The sequence below is a fragment of the Cyprinodon tularosa genome, unplaced genomic scaffold (assembly GCF_016077235.1).
Source record: "Cyprinodon tularosa strain WSP-4 unplaced genomic scaffold, ASM1607723v1 ctg41, whole genome shotgun sequence".
Classification (NCBI taxonomy): Eukaryota; Metazoa; Chordata; class Actinopteri; order Cyprinodontiformes; family Cyprinodontidae; genus Cyprinodon; species Cyprinodon tularosa.
Window position 1 is genome coordinate 811,715 of NW_024039130.1, and position 21,967 is coordinate 833,681.

Below are 21,967 nucleotides of genomic sequence, written 5' to 3' on the forward strand. Positions count from 1 at the left end.
AAAAATTTTGTACAGTAAAATAAGAACTGTTTCATTTTTTTAATGTTTTTGTTTCTGTTGAATTATGGTAAAATATGAGTTTATTCTTTTTTCCTCTATTGATAACTTAATTTTTGGTGACATTGTTTCAGTCTATATGCTACCATTCCTGCTAATTAATTCAATACTTTATAGTGACTTAAAAAATAAAAACCTGATGCAGGGCAATAAATATTCTTTACAGAAAGAATGGAAAGCCAGAACATTTAAGGAACTCATTGAATATATATTCAGGACAACTGTTGATTTATAAGCATATCTCTAATTCACTGTAGTTTAAGATAATCAAATATATTTATATTATACATTTTTCCAAGCTTTCGTTAAGGAATGTTACAACTCAAGCCAACACCGGTGTCACTTTTAAGAGATAAGAGACATTCACATCACCATGGACTAACAGGGCACTAACCAAGGGAGACAAATTTAAGCTGTAAAAGGGTATAATGTATAAAGGGAATATCAAATACCTTGTGAATGGATTTATTATAGCTGGTGTGCTTTCAAACTTGAGAAAGGCAAACTTTTCCAATCGCATACATAGCAGTGGTGGAATCGTGGGGATCTGGAACTCTGCCAGTGGTGTTGGTCATTTGCAGAAACTGAAGAAAAATGCTTTTCAACTCTAACCTTACCTCCCTGCTGAGCAGAAATATGTTAAAAATTTGAAAAAAATGACATGATTTATTTCCAAATGTCTACATTTAGTTAAAAGGTGAAAAGTCTTACTTTTTTTTTGAAAAAACTCAGTTTTCGACGTCTTTAGTCGGACTAAAGTGGGACATAATCAGACCGACCAAACAGCCCAATTTTCAAATTGGGTAGTGTTGGCTTAGTGGTTAGAGCAGAGCGCTTGTGCTCTGAGAAGGTTGCAAGTACCTGGTTTGCTCCCCACAGCCTCAACTCTGAGTTCCTGAACAAGATCCTTAAACCCACTCTGCTCCCCGGGTGCCACACAATGGCAGCTCACTGCTTCCCAAGGGGATAGGTTAAAATGCAGAGAGTTAGTTTCCCCATTGTGGTACAATAAAGGGATTTACATACCATCTACATTGCTAAATCAAGACATTCATATCTTCAGGTAACACAGAGTACATGTCAGATTAAATAATACTACTTCAGCGATAGTTTCAAGGTGTTACTTTATTGTATGTCTGGTTCCATGTCTGTTAGTTTTGCTGTTCTTTTTGCATCTCGTTGCAGATGATGAAGCAGACCGAAAATGTTTTATCATGATCTCCTTTTTATCTCCTCTTTCTTTCATATTTTCTCCTTTTTTTCTCTTCTGTTTTCCTCTTCTATTCTATTTACATTGCAGTGTCCATATAATCTGTAAAACTCCCTGCATAATTATAATAAAGCAATTTATATGCATGAAGCTAAACACTGTGGCGATAGCCGTACTGCTCCACTTGTGAAAGTAAAATCTGTTGGGCTCTTTTTGGCATCAAGACAATTATTCTTATTGCCACATCGCCAGACAGGACCGACTACATTTAACCTAAAAAACGTCTAAATGACGTCTGTTTTCATCTACACCTGGGTAGCTAAACATTTATCACAGCCGGGTATTTCAACAGAAAGGTCATCGTAAACAAGCAGTGAAACATGTTTAGAGATGGAGGAAGTGAGCTGATGTTAATTTATCACTTTATTTACCGCTGGACCACATTTCCCAAAGCACTTTCATTAAAACTATAAAAAAAACTGTTTATTATTAAGACCATTCCAGGAACCCAGTACATTTAAATGAAGCTTAGGACTTTCTTTCTGTCCAAGAAGTGTGGTACTAAATACAGCTGGAATCACTTGAATTTAATAGATGTAAAGAACACTTGACATTTACAGTATTTGAACTGGTTTAAAAATCTACTTGAAACTTGTTCTCATGCAAAAAAGAAAAAGAAAAAAAGGCATAATTGAAAAGAAGATTGTGAGAGAAAATCTGCATGTTTTTAAAAAATTGTCAAGCTTCTGCTTTACATGCATGCTTGCCCTATAAAATGTATCAATACCACTTTTTTTAAAAACAATCTGTGGTTTAAATGGGAAGCTACAGAGAACAGCGCCCTCTTGTGACTGACGGTGGAAAGAGTAAACACATGCAGCTGCTGTTACATTGAGGTATTCTATACAGCAAACATTGTAATTGAACTTTGTTAGATTTTTTTTCCCATTTTTTTGTCCTGATTTAGAAAACTTGTGGTAGATGATTAATAACCACTTATAAGTCATAGACTTGGTGATAGCTATTCACCAAGATTTAGACTTAAACTCACATTTTCCAGTTTTGCCTGTCAGATTAACTTGTTCTAATGAAATCTGTCAACAAAGTAGGATGTAAACAACTCAGTAGTGGGTGTGGTTCTGCTCTGAAGTGGGTGAGGTGTGTCTGATAAACAAACAAAATTGAAATAAGCAATGTCCCACCAATGGCAGGAGGGACACCTTTGTGGAGGGAGAATGAGGCATTAGTTGGGAGGAGGACGAGGAAGTGATGGGAGGGTTATTGAGAGCAGAGCTGCCCTCTCGCCTCAGGCATTGTAAGGAGATCTGTGCTGACCTCTTCTGAGGGAGGGAGCAAACAAGCCGAATAAGCCCTAAACCATGGAGGGGGAGAGAGGGAAAGAGGAACAGGAGGGGAAATGTTGAGAGCAAGGGGTCAGAAGGTGGAACTTACTGGAAGTCTATTGGCTTCAGGTAGTGTCAGTCATTTTTACTTCCTTCTTAGCTGCGGTGAGAGGGCAGGAGGAAGGGTAAGAGGGAGGTACCCTCACATCAGGCAGCTCTGTCTGTTTTTTCGCAAAAGAAAAAAAAAAGCCTGTATTGGGTTTGAAAGTGAAACAGGGCAAGACTTGTAAAAGGAGTGCAGTCTGTTGGTCTTTATTCTCACGGTTTCCTGTTCAAGGAAGCCATTTTGTTACTCAGCCCTGGAGGAGCTCACTTATACAAAGTTTGCCATTGTTTTTTTTCTCTCTCTCTCTTTCTCTTCCTCTCACTCACAGCTAGGGGAGTTTCACAACCAAGTTTGGACTTTCTACCCTGCAGAGCAACATCTTTGGAGCAGCGGAGCTGAAGGAGGAAGGTGGTGGTGGGACAACAGACAAGAAGGCAGCTGCTCCTCTCTTCGGTGTGGTTTTCCTTCTCTCATGCTTGACATGCTTGAAGACTTGGAGAAGTCAGGCGACATGAAATGAGCGTATGAGAAGAGCTGAAACTGCTTCCTGGATAAGGATTTCTCCCTTGATCCACTGGAGGAGGTGGACGAGGAGTCAGGGGGGAACAGGGACTCTGCTCAGTTTGTGGATACCCACATTTCCTCTCACCCACTAGAACAGTTTGAATGAGTGTGGTTTTCTAGAACCCCTCACTGCACCTGGGTGTGTGCTTGTCTCTGTGTATGCTGAGAGCTTCAGGCAACCAACAGACTCCAAATGGCTAATGCGAGCCCCTGCATGCCCTCAGGGGCAATGTCCCAGGTGTTCTTCCCTCCTATAGGGGCCTCTCCACCCGGCTCAGCGGTGATGCAGCAGGGGACCCCTATATCCATGCCCTCTATGCCTCCTCAGACTCCTTTTCCAGTGATGGACCTCACAGCAGGACACATTCCTGGTGGGATGATGCCCTCAATGGTTCCTACTCCAGCTGGTGTCTCCTTCATCATCCAGATTGGTCTGACCAGGGAATCTGTTCTTTTGCCCCAGACTGCTGATCTGGCTTATGTGAAACAAATTGCGTGCTCCATTGTTGACACCAAGGTAAGACAAGGCAAGACTGGAGAAGACGGGGAAGTTGTAATGTGAGGGTGTATTGATGTGTAATAACCTCATTTGTTTTTGTCATTTTTAAGTAACCCCCAAAGTGTGAAAATATACAGCGTTCTGCACACATTATAGCAATTAGTCATTTTTTGCAGAATAACGTACAAAAACATGGTGCATTCAAGTCGGCTCTGTGACTCGACAAGCAGAGCGAGTATTTGACAGGTTTCATCCAGCTTTTTACTCATGGGGCCACACATGTGCTGTACAGGAAATAGCTACTTATATATATGATTTGTATATGAACTGCTACTTTGTTAGAAATAACTGATATACAAGTGATTCTCAGTAAACAAAAATATAATTGAAAGTTAATCTTCTTCGGTATGTTAGTTCAAAAACTGAAACTCCTAAATTATATTTATCAAATATATATATAATGTATATATATATATATATATATGTATATATAATGTATATATATATGGTTTTTGATAAAACCAAACTGCAGTGGGCAAAGGAGGTGGTGAGCTTCTGCTATTGTCCCTGCAAGGAATGGGACTGTTGTAATCCTTATCCTCATGCATCAATGTGTGACGTCTCTTGAAGCTCCATCTTGGGAATCTCCCCCAAAGGATCTCCCCCTTTTTTTCTATTCTACTTTCCACTGGATCAAAGCTGCATCTTTCCCTGTTTGCTTTTCACCACACTTCTTTCTTCCACTCAACTTTGCACTAACATAGTTTTATTTAGCCTTCTGAAAGGTACTTGTTTCTTAGCCTTTTTTGCCTAGCCTCCTTATAGATACTGTCTAAAATTATCATCTGAACAGAAAAAAAGAGATTTATTAATATTTTACATTTTTTATCTGTAAGTTAGAATCATCTAATTAAATGGTTCAAAGGTTTGAAATGTGTCATTCTGAAATTAATCTCTATAAAAAGTTTTTAAATTGAATTACTAAAACACACTTTTTGATGATAGCCTAGCCTTTGTTGAGATGTATCTATATGTCCAAAAATGTACATGTTCTTTTGATAGGAGCCATTATTTGTGTTTCAATTGGGCATTCTATAAAGAAGAAGTTTGATATGGTTCAGTTCCTCCACCTTCTGTTGACAAAAAGTCCTTTTTTACTTTCTGAACATATGTTTTGCATTTCAAGCGTCACTTAGCCCCCCCAGGGTGAACGCTTCATTGATTTAGTTATTCAGTCAGTTATTAACTTTTAAAAGCAGATTGTTATTCTGTTCCAGATGTCAACGGATATGCCACTGTTTAAACATAGATATTTTATTAGTAAGCTGACAAGAATATTAATATTTTAGTATTAAAAGGCTTTTATTATAAAACAATACTGTAACATACAGAGAATTCAAGATGTTTTGTTTTCAAACTTTGAAACCATTTTTTGGCAGTAATCCACCAGTATAAACCACTTGAAAGGCATGGCACTGGCAGCATTATGCTGAGGGTCTCTTTTACTTCCAGTGGTATCCTCACATCCTCCAACTTCCTTTCCAACAAACAGCCTGATATTTAAAACCTGGGCAATATTGGTGTTTAAAACAGAATAACATTCTAAAACACACCAAAGTTTGTTTCTGAACAAATGTAGCTGGCTAACAGTGACCTCCATGTTGTCTTTTGTGCACTGTGCTTAAAGGCTAGCTTTTTGCCAGTGTTAACTAACCCTAAAAGGTCTTTTAAAGGACTGCTAGCTGTATATTGAGGAATACAGTCATTATAGTCATTTAGTTAAAAGTTAAAACCTCAAAGTACACATGCAGAGACAAGTGTTGGCGAGCAGACAGGTTGTAACATCCTTTCAACAACAGGAAGCAACATGTATTATTGGAAATGTGCTCTTTATTTCAGTGCCAACAGCATAAAAAAGGATAGGTTGGGTAGATGACACACATTTTAATCTATAAGTCAGGCTGGCAGGTTATAATCTGCTGATTATGTCAGCATGTTCAGTACAGCTCTGTTAAACTCACCAGAATTGTGCATTTTCCAGGAAGCAGTGGAAGCCCTCTCCAACTAGCACTAACCGGTTTGCTAATGAGTTATTTTGTTTTGGTGCAACATACTTTGTTAGAATGCCGTTTGCCTTTGATGAACCTGGCTGTGCCTCTGCTTACGGTTAATGAGTCTAAACATACAGCTGTGTATCATCTCATGTCCAATGCTCATCAGCTTTAAAATTGTTTGAATGTCTGTTTCAATACGTCACTGCTACTCTCCACCTAAAAAGGCAACGTTAAAACATCTATCCTAATACTGTAAAGGCACAACCTCAGCGTTACCTGATTTTGTCACATTGCAAAAAAAAAAAAAAATTTCAGTGTGTTTAAATGACACATTAACGCAAAGCAGCACATTTCAAGTCTGGTGCAACCAATTGCTTAAAGAAGTCACCTAATCGGTAGGAATACTGGAGAACCAACTTGCATGCAGTCCTCAAACCCTCCGTTTTTGTAGAAAGATGATAAGAAGAAGACAGAAGAGCCACAATGCATGTAGGGAACACTTCAAACATTTGGAAGAAGGTGCAGTAGGCACTTGGAACGTTATTAGAGTTAATAAGCGATTAATGACTGGTAGACAACACTAATCACACCCAGATAGATGCTTTTGAAGAAAGAACATAACCAATATTTTGAATGACCTAGTTATAGTCCGGGCCTCCAGGAAAAATGTTGTTAACAGACTTTTTCTTTCCACTCTGACAAAGCATACACTTTCTTGTTGAGAAGAGTGTGCAAAAATGCCAGGTTCTAAAAAAAAAATACATATCTTTTAGTATTGACTCAGAGATGCTGAATACAAATCCACACTTAATGCTTTCATATTTTTATGTACACTAAAAAAAAGTACAAAATAAACAAAAGAAAGCAAACAAACATATTATGTCCTTTTATTTTTGTTTTGGTTGATTGCATAAAATGCAATAGTTAGTTAAAGCATGGCAAACTGCCTAAATTGATAAAAGATTTGAAATGTTGAGCCAAAAATAGATTTTTTAAAACAAGTTTTTAAAAGTTTTTAAAACAATATCTGCATAGGAGATCCATAACAGATTAATGTTAGTATTATAAGTTGTTTTTAGGTATTTCTTCTTATTTATTAGGGTTCAAAAATGCTTGTTTTTTCAGTTTCTGCATTTAGATGTTTGATTATCCGGTTCCAAATCTATCCTGAACACAATCAGATCTTGGATTTAAAACTATTAAAGAAAGTAATGTCGGTTTAGACCAAGTAAAAAATGATTGAGAAAAACAAAAAACAAAAAAGTTAGTCTAATGCCATTTGTGTTAGGATGTAGTGCTGAAACATAAGCTGCCGTCAAAGTTTATTGGAACGTGTCGGCATCACTTAAGCTGGATTAGAAAAGAGTGACAATCATGGTGTTGGATGACTGGTGTGGAAATACTTCAGCAACTCCACGCCGTGTCCAACATCTGTCAGGAATAAATGAAGCCACAAAGGGCAGGCTGTAGGTAGGTGGGGGTGAAGAACATTACTGACCCCGATGTAAAGTCATTTTGGGCCTGATAAGAGCTTTAAAAGGGAGGATAGCAAAGGTTTGTGGTTCCTGAACAAAGCCTCTGATGACGTATCTAACATCAAATTACAAGCCTGTTTCAGTGTCCCATTCAAACAGAGCTGTATATTGAATTTAATCTAGGTTTTCATAGAAAATACAGCTGAAAGTAATTATGAATTATTCTATGATTACCTACTAATGATAAACAGAATCCAGGCTGGTGGCAGAATACTGCAAATGTACCTGTTAATATGAGTCCTCATGCAGCCCTGCTCAGGGTGTAGTTTCTTGAAACCTCTTGATCAACCAAAAGTGAAAAATAATATAGCAAATGTGGTTTTATGTATTGCACAGCTTTCATGTGAATTATCTAAAGGAAAGTAGAGGAGGGTGGCAGGCTTAAAACATTCACAAAATTACTGAAAGCTTTTCTGCCTCACTGTCATATGGAATGGGATTGAGCAAATTAGGAAGAGCACAATAAGTGTTAATTCTATTTAAAAGCCTTAAATCTTTTTACAATTCTAAGTGTGAGGCTTTTTCAAATTTGGATGTAAAACCATAAAGTATAGCTTTCTAACATTCACATCACTATTCTGCATATGACTGTGCAACAGGAAAATACGTTTTAGGGATACATTTGTTGGACTCAAGCTGCATGTCTTTATAGCAATTGCCTTGCTTCTATTAAACAGCTGGGAAAAGATGATACTGTCAGCTCTTTATTATTCTACATAACCTCCAATTTACAAGATGTTGAAGAATACAAGATGTGTTTGGTTTTAACATGCAAAAATGTTCCGACTCAGGAATCAGAGAGAATCAATGTCAAAATACAACATTGACCTGAATTCTCGTATAACCATTCCAGTAATACAAAGTTTGTCATCCTGACAGTTAAAACTCATATAACCTTGGGCTAAATGAACTAGTTCCCCAAGAACATTCCTCTAGGTTTCTGGAAAAACCTTTTAAATTAGCAGTCAGGTAGGCCTGACGATTGTCTGATTATGAAAATTTAACTAATGGAGTTCCTGATAATAGATCCATTATGGTAAATGCCAAATGGGCCTGCTCCTCCTCCTGTTTTTTTTTCTCAGTTAAAGAGACTCACTGTTGTTTTTAAGAAGAGTGAGACTCTGAATATCAGAGAAGTGAATGTAAACAGTCAGAATGCTGTCACCGTGTCCATGACAACACAAATGTTTGTAGGTCATGATTTAGTGTCATCTGCTCTTTGCAGTGGAAATATCTTCTATGTTTTTTCTTCCACGTCAGAGATATGTCCATTTCTGATTTATCCAGTTGGTCATGTAATGCGTTTATAATGAAAACGACCATATTTAAACATTTCTACAGTCAGACATTCAGTTTTAAAGCTGCAGTAAGTGACATACCTGGCGTTCCGAGAAATGCACCTTCACAGCTTAATGAGATTGTTTTCACAAACTATGGAGTTCACTGACACCTCAAAACATGAGTCATTCTCTGTGTGCCTGAATCAAAGCACAAAATAAAAAAATAAGGCTATTTTAGATTTCAATTCAATTTGCTAACTACATGGGCTCTGCGGTGATGTGGTGGGTAGCACTGTTGCCTTGCAGCAAGAAGGTTCTCTGTTCGATTCCTGGCCCAGGATCTTTCTGCATGGAGTTTGCATGTTCTCTCTCTGCATTCGTGGGTTCTCTCCGGGTACTCCGGCTTCCTCGAAGAGTCCAAAAACATGACTGTTAGGTTAATTAGCTTCTCTAAATTGTCCTTAGGTGTGAGTGTGCATGGTTGTGTGTATTTGTGTATCTTTGTGTTGCCCTGCAAAAGACTGGAGACCTGTCCATATTTGTTTAAACTTGTTTCTTAGCACTGATTTCCCCTTCATCTACTCTTCTTCCTGTAAACCAATGGAACATGTTTGCTTAGATATTTTGAAAGAAAAGCCTGTATGCAGTAGGTGTATTTATGTGGTCTTCATCGAATCAAATAAATGCAGGAGGTTTAAACTTAACCACCAAGGGTATATTTGGGCACTTGGCTTGTTACATTAAAGCTGAGATAAGTGTACCTGGTTTAAAGTATTGTAAACTAGCTAAACAAATACATTGACATTCAGTTTACATGCAACATATCCAACAAGTAGCTGTGGTCTGTGAGAGGGAAACCTTGGATTTCTTTTTTTTTTTTCAAAGGTCCAACCTCTGTCTCTGTGCTTGCCCTCTGCACTTAACAGCTTTTTCATCCAGGCTGGTGCACTAAAAAAAACCTAATTAGACTTTCAATGAATAATAAAATAGATAAATAAAGATAAATATATGAGAAAGGAAACCAAATGTGTTTTTGATTTATGTGCAATATTTAGGTTTAAACAATGTATGTGCAGAGTATGTGGGGATTGCTGAAATGTTAGCTTGCACTTCTTTGACTCGCACAACTGCTGGAAGGAGAGAAGGTCTGCCTTGATGAGCCTCTCTGCAGACCTAATTGTTTATTTTAGTTTGGACCTGTCCTTTTTTGGGGATTAGTGGTAGAAATACAAAGGGCAGAATTGAAAATGGAAGCAAAGAAAATGAGCATAGACTTCTGTGGAAGGCTGTATTTCTTGAATTAATGGAAGTTCAGTCCATAGCCCCATTTACACTTTCCATTTGAAACCATTCCGTGAATGGTCCAAGCACGGTAACTGAGATAACTGTCGAGTGTAATTGGAACAAAACTGAACTGGACCGTGCAGGACACAACTGATCCTTGCAAAATGTAGTACTAGTTCAACAGTAGGGCTCGGCACAGTTCGCTTGTGGCTCGGTTCTCTGATGAGCGCATGAGTAGCCTGCATCATCTCCTATTTAGTCATTTGAGTCATTTTGTGGGTTTTTCACCGTGTCCAGCTTTGCAATTCACAGATCTCTTCACCTTTTCACAAGAACTTCTTCTTAGCCTATTAACAATATATGGCATAAAAAAAGTGTGGTGCGACCTTGGATGATGCAGAGACAGAGGCTCTCATTGAAATTTGGGTGGAGCACGCTATCCAGGCACATAAGTTCCTGAATGTTATGGGCACTGCCATTTTTCTTTGCATAATTTCCGCATTTAGGGCTGTAGTATGGTGGACCGCCGATAGGAGGCATGGAACCACGCTAGCGTGATGTGTAAGTGGTCGTAAGAACCAAGCTCAGCATGGTTAACTGATCCAAACTCGGTCGGAACTCTGCAGGGATCAGTTTCAGAAGGGTAGTGTAGTGGCGGGCATACACTGTACGATTTTTTTTGCCATTTTTGAGCCGATTCTCCAGTTGTGTGAGAATTTTTTCGATCGGGCCGAGTTTCAGCCTCATCGTGTGTCCTGCATCGTGTAGTATACAGGGGGTAACGAGGGGCATCAGCGTCTTGCAACCACCTTCCAATCAGGTATCGTAAGGTCGGGAGAAAAATCAAACATGTTTGAAATTCAGTTGGCCCTCGTGAGGTGTTCCTGGGCAAATCTTGCTGTTGAAGCATAGGTATGAGTTTCTACGAGCCGATTTACCAGAACCCTGAGCATGTGCAAACAAGTAGGGTTTTCTTCTTCCAGATTGACAAGTATGACCACCACCATCTCTTGGCGCTGAGTCCGACATTGGGTTTTTGGACCTGCTGTGTGAGCAGGTAGATCACATCAGAGCGTTGGGCCATACAGTGTAAGAACATGAAAGAGACTTTAGTTGGCATTTCTTTGACTCGCAAAACTGCTGGAAAAAGAGAAGGTCTGCCTTGATGAGTCTTCCCCAAAGGCAGACTTTATTTCTTGCAGTCCAGATGATACTGGAAGGCTGTATTTCTTGTACCGGTAGTCTTGCAGTTCACTGGAATGATGTAGTTCCAAGGTATTTGGTCCAAAACAGTCACTATCTTCACATCTGATTAATGAATTCTTGTCTTAATTTTTGTGGAAAAATATTAATACCCTCTCTGAAAACAAAGACAAGGTATAGAGCCTGACTATTTCCAAAGCTCTTTATTCCAGTCATGCACACATGCGGTCAACAATCTTCCAAAATCCCCTAAATACAAAACTCCTGCCCTGTTTGGAGCTGCAGCTTTAGTTGGGAAAGTTGAACAATGCACGGTTTGTCCTGGCTTGGCTAACTAAGAGCAACACAGGAGCTAGGCTGTGAGCTTTCATGCATGAATGCCTACACTCGAAGGGTTTTGAAAGGTAGTTGGGTGCGTGCACCCCCACCCCGTGGTCATCTCGGCCATCCTAAAAAGGGTGAGTCATCTGCTCTGTTTATTCACAGGATCCCTTCTACTGTTCCATTGACACTTTTTCCATTCACTTCTCAGGCAAGGAGCCACACTCCTTGTTGCTGTTATTTTTATTTTTTTTTAGTCTCCCAATCTTACTGCTTTCCTCTACTTTTGTCTTTAATAACTAAAAGTTTTTAAAAGACCAGGTTACCTCTTCACCTGGCAAAAGTATTGACTAAAATCTATTTCGGCTTCTCTACAGCCCCCAGCTGCCTCCTAAGCCCCCACTCACTCTTGATCCATTTGTTAGTGAAGCCTGGGAAACAGAGGTCTGTCTCCATTCAACAATAATGAGGCGTTCATGCAGCATCCCTTCCTCGGCAGGCCCTTTGTGAGCCCCCACTTATTTTGATGGACATTTGTTTTCCTTATTTTTCCATCTTGTTCGTCTTGTTATATATTTCACATTTTCTTTTCTTTCTTAAAGGTACTCAAGACAGAACACCACACTTCTTCCTCCTCCGTATTTCACTCCTCATCTTTCACAACTTTCTTGCTTTTCCTCTCCTTATCTTTTCATCTGTTTGCTCCACTTAAAACAACCTCTTTACACACTTTGGCCCATCTTTCCTCCTTGATTTATTAAATATCCAGTTTTTATACATCTTTTTTCTTGTGCTTCTTTGTTCCTAACTCCCAATATGTTCTGTTATTTATTCACCATCTTCTAAACACCAGTATCAGTAGACGCATGTTAAGTGTTTCATAGTAATGTCTGTTCTTGTTTAAGCCATAAGAAACAGGTTGCTTGGGAGAAGCAATCGTGTACTTTTCCAACCTTTCTCATGTTAGCACAACAACATTTTTTATAAAAGAAAAATAGAAAATAAACTACAACGTAAAGTGTGGCATGCCTTCGTATTCAGCCACTTAAGTCATGAGGTTGTCTTTTCCATTTTGCTGGAAACACAATTTTTTGAGATTTATTCTTGCTAAAAAAACATCCCCACATCATGATTCTCTCACTACCATGTTTCACTATGGTGATTTCTCAGCCATACACAGCCTTTTTCTGTAGGACAAAATGTTAAATTTCTCTCTCCTCTGTCAAGAACTTCTTATTGTGATTTTTCCTATTCTGTGTTTTTTCTGTGTTGTCGACCTAGAAAACAGCAAATGGGACTTCTTATTTCTAGCTCCGCTTCCAACTAGGCCAGATTTGCGGAACACATGGCTTATGTTGTCCATATAAATGTGATATGCATGTGGCAAATGCTTATTTTCCTTCACCTAAATTACTTTGGGTTGGTCTGTTCTATAAAATTTCAGTGAAAAACTCTAGTTTCAGGTTTGAAATGTAATGTCAGGTATAAAAGTATCCAGTATGTATCCAGTTTAAAATGCTGTATGGATTCTCTGGGAACTAGAGAAAAACAATGACCATGGTTTGTCAATATCGAAATGCAGTTCAGTTCATATCTTCTACCTTCACCTTGTTTGTCAGAAGGCGTGGCGTTTTTTCCTTTTCTGACAACCCCGACATGTTCCTTACGTCATTTTGTTCTTGCATAGAAATTCTGGTTGATGTCAGTGTGTGGGTGAAGTGCGTCTGTGTCTACTTAAGCCTGTGAGAACCTGTCAGGGCCCTTTCACTGTTCGCCTTGTCACCTTACCGGATTGTCAAACATGACTGCGAGCTAACCTGCGCTGAGTTATGTTGCACTTTAAACAGGCAGCCAGGATCCAGCCAGACTTTGTTTGACCAATGACGCAAAAATACTGTACGAAGTAAAGCATTCACATGTCACTGTAAAATTCCATCAAAGTTTAGGTTTTTTTTTTGGTATGTTGTGATACAACAAAGGAAATTATGATTGATTTGAACAAACACAAAGCAATCTAAGTAGCTAAACAGAAACACTCTACGCCTTCCAGACATAAACAGACTTGCAGCTGTGATTAAACCAACCCCATGCCCCCACACCCAGCCTCTGTTCTAACCATTGTTTCCACCTCCGTTTTGGAAGTTGCTGTTTCTTTATCTCACTCCCTAGAGAAGAGGCTCGGTGCTGGGGTTGGGATCACTCACACTACCTCCTGTTTACCACACTCCCTCGTAAACGTGTTTTTCACACTGTAATTCAACACTTGGCCAATTATTTCCTAGTAAAGACTATGGAAACAATGACGTTTAAAAAAAAATCTGTGTTTATTGCCTGTACATATACATCAACTCATAAAAAAGCTACTAAAACATTTCCCCTCCCTTTAGAATCAAGTATTTTTTAAATGGGTTGAAAGGAATTTCATTTGCAATACTTAGATGAGCATAATGGATTATATTGATCTAAGCAACAAGCTGGAAGCGTATTTATCTGAAAACCAACCAAATATGTATGTTTTTAAAATACTCCTTTTATAAGAACACATGTTTATGCAAACTTAATCTTCAAACCTTAAATCCTCTAAGTCAGTCAATATGCATGACTTGGAAAGGTGCTTATGCAGGAGCAAGAACAAACTGCAGATGTGATAATACATCTGTTCACCTAGCAAACAGCAACTTAAAGCCATTATTATTTTATCAACTAAAATTGCACTGCCATTATATAAACTGACCACATTTTAAATGTTGAGGATGACAGCAACATGCACCTGTTCTGCAAGCCCAGGCGTGTGAGTGTCTCCCTCTGTCTGTGTGTGGGTTAGTGTGTGGGAGTGTGTCGGTTCCCTCTCTTGATGATTTGCATGGTAGCGGAACAGCTTTGCATGACCGACCGTGCTTGGTGTCTCCTAGCTGTTGGCAGTGGGGGCAAAGTCATTGAAAACACCAGGACATTTGAGTATTCAAATCACACTTTCCTACAGGGAATGCAGAGACAGGGGTGTTAGTCAGACTCCCTGAGAGAACAGGGATGGTAGATGAAGATAAGTGTTTGAAACTAGATTGGGGACTGAGATTGCATTTTGAAAGTAGCACGCATAGAGATAACATTCCATTTGTCCCCAGTCTGCATTAATGTGAACCATCATACATAGTAGAACTGCTGACAGAAAAAAAACAACATTTTGAAATGAGGTTTTTGTTGTAGAACAGGACTTTCTTTGAGCTTTATGTCTTTTAAGGACTCATTTTCTCCACAGCCCAGTTGCATTCCTTCTGTTTTTGTAAGCAAAGGAAATCTTATGATACTAATCCCACAATTAGTAATGGTGAAAATGGTTTGGTGCTGTATTCCAATTGGAAACCCGTGAGCAGAGTTAAGCAGCATCTAGTGGCCTTTGCTATGGAGTGTTTGAGTATCATGGAGTTAACTGAAAGATGGATTAAAGTTAGCATGTTGGTTCTTAACAGAGGCAATTTCTCATTGAATACTAAGGATGCTAAACCTCCCCTGTAAATTTATTAAAATTATCATTAAAATATGCATTTTCAAACTTCATAAATGTAGTCATTAAACTGCATTAAATATACGTAAAATACCCCTGATTTCATGAGTATGTATCACATTAATCAGCTGTTTATTTCACTCACAGATGCAATTTCTGCCGGTAAGGAATCCCTGTTGAGATTTGAGCCCCAGTCTATTGAGGCAGGCAATGAAAAAGTAGAGCTCTGATTGGATAATACACCAAAATATGTCACATCCAGTGAGGCAAAACCTCTTAGGGTGGGTCGTAAAGCTGGCTGCTTGATGCTGATTATCAAACATACTTAAGGACAGCCAGTAGGTTTTCTTTCATTCAATCAGTTATCTTGTGCTGATGCTTAACTCTTGCCGTGGTTTCTGGAGTTTATTATTTCAGAGCACTTCAGAGTAACTATTTAGCTCTTTTCACCCATAGTAGTGATGTGCTTTATTTGTTTCAACATTTGTTAATGCAGTACATGAAGTTTGGATTTGATTAACACCAATCAGCCCCCCCTGTTTCAGAGAGAGGCAGCTACCACTGTTTCTTAAGGATGAAAAAAACACTTCATTAGCAAGCAAATGTTCATACACCCACGGTTAGGATTTGTAAGGTAATGGCTTCCTTTAAAATTAGTGGCTTAAAAGCAATGGTGATGTTTTGGGTTCTTTGACCTTGTGTATTTATTGTTAATATAATCTTAATTCAGCAATTACAAAAAGGGTAGATCCTAGAGTTTACAAAAGAAGACCCCTTTAATATACAAGGACGACACACCTTAAGAAAAACAAGACACCTTTAGAAAGTGCGGTGCCTGAAACCATTTACCTTTGTGATCTAGAATGTTTAAAATATGTGTTATAATGGGGGTTTTAGGAAGGCGGCAGACAATAGGGTCAGTGTGAGGGTTGACAGGATGGGTTTGGTTGGTCAGCAGCAGATGTGTGTTTTTGTAGATGACTGAATACAGGGAACAGATACAGTATGAGGGGATATGGGAAAAAAGCAAAGTCAATAGTTTATCCAAAACTATTTTTCTCGTTTGACTTGCCTGAGCCAGTGTTAAGACAGTCAGAAAGTACAGTTTGGAGGCCTTATAGATAAGCCGGCTGCATCTGAAGTTAAAAGAAATTTAAAAGTTTTAATTAGGTAGGCAGCTTAGTTGATACTTTCCTTTTGGGTTGATATAGACTGGACCAATCCAGTCATTTTTTTTTTTTTTTCATCATGGGTGTCAGGTGTTTCAGTGAGTGTTATGTGTTATGCTAGGCCCCATATTATTCCAAATTTTAAAATAAAAAATATTAACAATGAGGCCCGCAGAGCATGTATTTGTCGTCTGTGCAGGAAAATTCCTCTCAGATTAGGCAGACCGGCTTCACAAAAAATCTCCTTATTCAGCTCTCCTTTTGATGAGCTGTTTTGGCTTCCCCCTGTCATCCCGAAGGCCGTGACACCACAACCCGCCGCAACCATGACAACAAGGTCATAAAGACAGCCTATGAGCATGGAATAATACATAAGATGGACGTCAGAGCTTGACCGATAGAATGCTGCAGACCGCTCTGGACAGCTTATTGCCCCTTATGACATCCTAAAGGGAAAGATTTTCAAACAGATAATTTTAAGCACACATTAGCTAAGAGGTGGAGAAAGGCAGAGAAAGAGGGGAAAGGTATTTTCATTTGTGAATGTCATACACAGACATATACACTATATTGCCAAAAGTATTTGCTCACCTGCCTTGACTCACATATGAGCTTAAGTGACATCCCGTTCCTAATCCATAGGGTTCAATATGACGTCGGTCCACCCTTTGCAGCTAGAACAGCTTCAACTCTTCTGGGAAGGCTGTCCACAAGGTTTAGGAGTGTGTTTATGGGAATTTTTGACCATTCTTCCAGAAGCGCATTTGTGAGGTCGCACACTGATGTTGGACGAGAAGGCCTGGCTCTCAGTCTCCGCTCTAATTCATCCCAAAGGTGTTCTATCGGGTTGAGGTCAGGACTCTGTGCAGGCCAGTCAAGTTCATCCACACCAGACTCTGTCATCCATGTCTTTATGGACCTTGCTTTGTGCACTGGTGCACAGTCATGTTGGAAGAGGAAGGGGCCAGCTCCAAACTGTTCCCACAAAGTTGGGAGCATGGAATTGTCCAAAATGTCTTGGTATGCTGAAGCATTCAGAGTTCCTTTCACTGGAACTAAGGGGCCAAGCCCAGCTCCTGAAAAACAACCTCACACCATAATCCCCCCTCCACCAAACTTTACACTTGGCACAATGCAGTCAGACAAGTACCGTTCTCCTGGCAACCGCCAAACCCAGACCCGTCCATCAGATTGCCAGATGGAGAAGCGCGATTCGTCACTCCAGAGAACGCGTCTCCACTGCTCTAGAGTCCAGTGGCGGCGTGCTTTACACCACCGCATCCGACGCTTTGCATTGCACTTGGTGATGTATGGCTTGGATGCAGCTGCTCGACCATGGAAACCCATTCCATGAAGCTCTCTGCGCACTGTTCTTGAGCTAATCTGAAGGCCACATGAAGTTTGGAGGTCTGTAGTGATTGACTCTGCAGAAAGTTGGCGACCTCTTCGCACTATGCGCGTCAGCATCCGCTGACCCCGCTCCGTCAGTTTACGTGGCCTACCTCTTCGTGGCTGAGTTGCTGTCGTTCCCAAACACTTCCATTTTCTTATAATACAGCTGACAGTTGACTGTGGAATATTTAGGAGCGAGGAAATTTCACGACTGGATTTGTTGCACAGGTGGCATCCTATCACAGTTCCACGCTGGAATTCACTGAGCTCCTGAGAGCGACCCATTCTTTCACAAATGTTTGTAAAAACAGTCTGCATGCCTAGGTGCTTGAATTTATACACCTGTGGCCATGGAAGTGATTGGAACACCTGATTCCAATAATTTGGATGGGTGAGCAAATACTTTTGGCAATATAGTGTATATGTTACAAAATGTTTATACAGTGAATTCTGCATATTATGGGACCTTTAAGCCCCAAAATACTGTAGGTCGTAGTAACAAATCTTCAATGCTCCAGCTACCAAACAGTAGTTTAAAGAAAAGAAAAAAAAAAAACCTTATAAAAAGTAACATTTACATTTTTGTTTTTCTTACCAGAGGATATGGTTTTTCATTGAGACTTCTCAAACCTTTGAAATTCCAAAATATGGATAAACTTTTACGAGGTTTTTACTGACGGCAGCCCCACTATAAAGTAGTATAAATTAGAAAATAGTGTCTCTGGTGCAAACCCACACAATTGACAAACACTCTTGGATTGGTGTCAAAGCATCTTCAGAAAGAGCTGAGCAAAAGTATGGTTGCCTCCAAATTTAACATGTTTTTTGACCCGGAAGACTGAGAATTTACACAGGCATTACAAAATACTGTTTTCTGCTTGATTGTGTTAAGATTAGGTATGAACCCAATTAGGCAGTGGTAGGTCAAGCTATACACACATATTTTTTTGTGAAAGTTTTACAAAAGTTATTCCAATGGCAGAGGAAGGAGAATGATTAAGTAAGTAGTAGAATCCTCAGAAAGGCATCTTTTGAGAAGAAACTTTCAGTTATTCATCTAATTTGGTGTATTTTTAACAGCTGAACATACTGGAGCTCTTCTAGCTGGATTTGACCAAATGTTTGTCATATGACCAGGACTCTGTATAAGCTTTAGGCCTTTTTCCCACTATTTGTAATTGCTAACCAAAACCATGAAATTCATGAGGTGAGGAAAGTAGGCGAAAAAAAAAAAAAAAAAAAAGATTTGGAAAGGGGGGGCATAAAAAGAGGTGCAGATGACTCAGGGAGAAGTAATGTGGCCTTCTGTGGCCCTCAGCATGCAGCTTTGTGTGTTTGTATGCCCATGGCATTTAAGGCAGTTGAGAATGTGCTAACAGCCCCCTCTGTTTGTGAGCCCATTTCACTTTGGTCCTGTCTTTTTAGAGTTGGAGGATGAATCCATACTAGGAGGATCAGTATGTAATGCAGTGGTAACAGTCGATCGGACTATTTATATCTGATGCAGAGACATGTAGAGTTCAGCGATTATTTACAATGCTATTTTTTAACTCTTGTCACAAGTTTGGTGTTACTATTTTATTACACGTTTTACCCATTAGTGATTAAACCTTAAACCTTCTCAACAAAGGTTGCCCCATGCAAAAAAAAAAAAAGTAATGCTCTCCTAAACCTAATAAGTAGTTGCACCATTCTGGGCAGTAGCTGTTGTCAAATGTTTGTGATCATTACTGATTAGTTTTTTACAGCACTGTGGAGAAACTGTGCAGAATGAATTTAATTCAGTTACATTTGATAGTTTATGAACATTAATGGTTTGTTTGATCTTATGCCAAATTCATTTCAATTAGATTTTAACTTTGACTTTGACTAGGCCATTCAAAATGCTGCATAGTGTCCTCATTTTTTTGAGTGATAGTCATTTATGTATGTATGTATGGATGGATGGATGGATGGATGGATGGATGGATGGATGGATAGATGGATTCATTGATTTTTGGACAGATGTATGGATGGACGTATGGATGGATGAATGGATGTATGGATGCATGGAATGATGCATGAATAAATGCATGCATCCATGCATGTATGTATGTAATGTAATGTACAATATTTTTTGTCATACTGCATAACCAAAGTGGGCCTAATCCTAAAGTCCAGAAACTGCTGGGGGTGCTGTTATTAACAGCCTTTCTGTCAAACGTAGAACCACAACTGTCTAATAGGACGTAAACAATGACCACAGAAAACACAAAAGGGAGAGGGCCAGAATTTCCTGACTAAAAGATGAAGCCACTGAGAAACCAAAAGACAACTCTTAATCCAGAAACCTAACTACCCAAACAAGACAGTAAATTGGTGTTGGGAAATCAATTTCTGTGCTACTTTCAGGTGCAAAAGAAACCAAGCAAGTCCTTCATAGAAAAATCAAGCAAAAAAAGATACTTAAATCTTGCTGACAAATATTCTTAAGATCTCTCATGATTCTTAAGCTCACCTGTTCAAATTAAGTTTAAAGTTGCTGTAGGTTCAGTTCCTTTCAACAGTTTTGTGTATTTATGGCCGTATGCTTGGTGGTTGTGTTGATAGAAGTTAGACCTCTATCCAATATTAAACAAAGTAATACATTCTAAAAAAGATTTTTGTTTTCCTTTGTTTTCTGGGCAGCACCATTAAAAGTAATGTAGTTTTACTTATTCTTCCACCTGAGCTGCTTCTCTGTGCTTCCTGAATCTGTTGACTTTAACCATGTCAGTCATGTTTTAATTTGTACCATACTTTTTCCATTTATGGATAATTTTCTTAACAAAGTCCAAAGCTTGCTTTATAACTTCTTGACTTACCTTTACTGTATTTATCAATAGATTAAATGACACATTATCCTTCTTTGGCATTGTAGCCTCAGCTAAAATGCCAAATCAGGAAAACCAAGCACTGAAGCAATCATTACTCAAAATTATATTATGTGCCAAGAAAGGTTTACATGAAAATTAAGCCATGTAGATCTGTGTAGATCAGAATACAGAGGTTGCAATATACAGATGCATTTTATGACAGTTTAGACAGACAAGGACCTGTAATCAAGAAGTTGGATGGCCTGGTTTGTTTTACAAGGACTAAGGAGAACAAACAAGTAAAAAAAAAAATCTACTTCTGTCATAATTATAAAATGTAAAAGAATGCAGAAACTATAAAAATTATAGGCTAGAAACAAATTTGTTTTCTTTCCATCCAATTTAATGTTTCTACCTCACTTTCACCAAAACATGTTATGAGCTTTGTTTTCCATGTTCTCACTCTTGAATCGGTTGTTTGTTCGTTGCAAACAAGGTGGACCAAGTCCAATGTTCCTATCGGCTTACCTACTGTATGTAGAACCAGGCCAAGGAAAAACATGGTGGGGGTTTATGGAGCGAGGAGCTGCCTTCAACAAAGGCTGCTTCAGAGCATGAACAGCCCCTCTCTAACCTGCTTAAGGCTCTCATGTTACCTCCTCATCCTCCTTGCTGCATGGGGTAGAATGAGATGCATTGTAACCTGCTCTCCTGCTCAAGATTAAGCTTTCTCCATACACACTAAACCCCACACTGCTCTTTTGACAGACTTTACTACGGTTTTCCATGTTTTATTTATGTCGGTTTTTGCCTTCAAGCTATGAATGGTCCCTTTATAAATAGTCTTTGTTTCTGTTTAAATAAATGCTTAATTTTTATGGTGTTACGTCTTTTTCACACCTTTTTATACAAAAAAGTATTTTTTAAAGATTTGCCAAACACGTATTTGACACATGACTTGATATGTTTCCATACAGACATAGATTTTACAGGAAAATTATTTAAATGTTGGGCCCAAATTAGAGCAGTCTGTCCTTCTAACATCACACATGGGCTTTGAATGAAAGTTCAAAAACTTCTTAACTACTAAACCTGGAAAGATAAAAAAAAAAAAAAATTATTTGTTTTAATTATTTAAAATATCCCTATACCTTATAATTAACCTCCCGCATTAAAAAAATACTTTTGTAAGTTTAACTTTGCTTTATTTATAGATGCAACATGTTGTTGTTGTTGTTTTACATTGAATTTAACCCAACAGAAAAAGATGTGTAATATAGTATATAACAGCACAACATAAAAAAAAAAAAAAAAAATTGGCCATCCAAGTAATTGAATTTTAACATGCTAACATATTAGACTAAACAGCAATTAATTAATACTCAGTGCACTGCATGTTTTCCGTGAAGGCCTTATTTAAAGTGGTGCATGTGTGTTTTGATGTTCTTGTTATATTTTTTCACCTCAATGCATTACAGATTTTTTACAGTACCCAGTACAGTCTGCTTATCATAGTTCTTCCATGCTGTTGGTGGCTGCTTCTGCCATGTCTTTATGTGCAATTAGTTTGGGTTCTAATTCTGCTCAGTTATGGGAAACCATCATAATCAG

At 38.7% G+C, this 21,967-nt stretch overlaps 1 protein-coding gene across 2 annotated transcripts in view; it reads left to right on the forward strand.

Annotated features, from left to right (window-relative positions):
• Nucleotides 1-2,608: 2,608 nt before the first annotated feature.
• The window catches only part of prkd2 (protein kinase D2), a 54,420-nt gene continuing 35,061 nt past the window's right edge, over nucleotides 2,609-21,967 (forward strand). The window contains exons 1-2 of one of the 2 annotated variants that reach the window (XM_038298571.1): nucleotides 2,609-2,739; nucleotides 3,045-3,797. In XM_038298571.1, the coding sequence (XP_038154499.1) occupies nucleotides 3,474-3,797 (324 nt within the window). In that variant the 5' untranslated portion in view covers nucleotides 2,609-2,739; nucleotides 3,045-3,473. Of the gene's footprint in view, nucleotides 2,740-2,786; nucleotides 3,798-21,967 lie in introns of those variants that run through there. The other variant, XM_038298572.1, reaches the window with a different exon arrangement.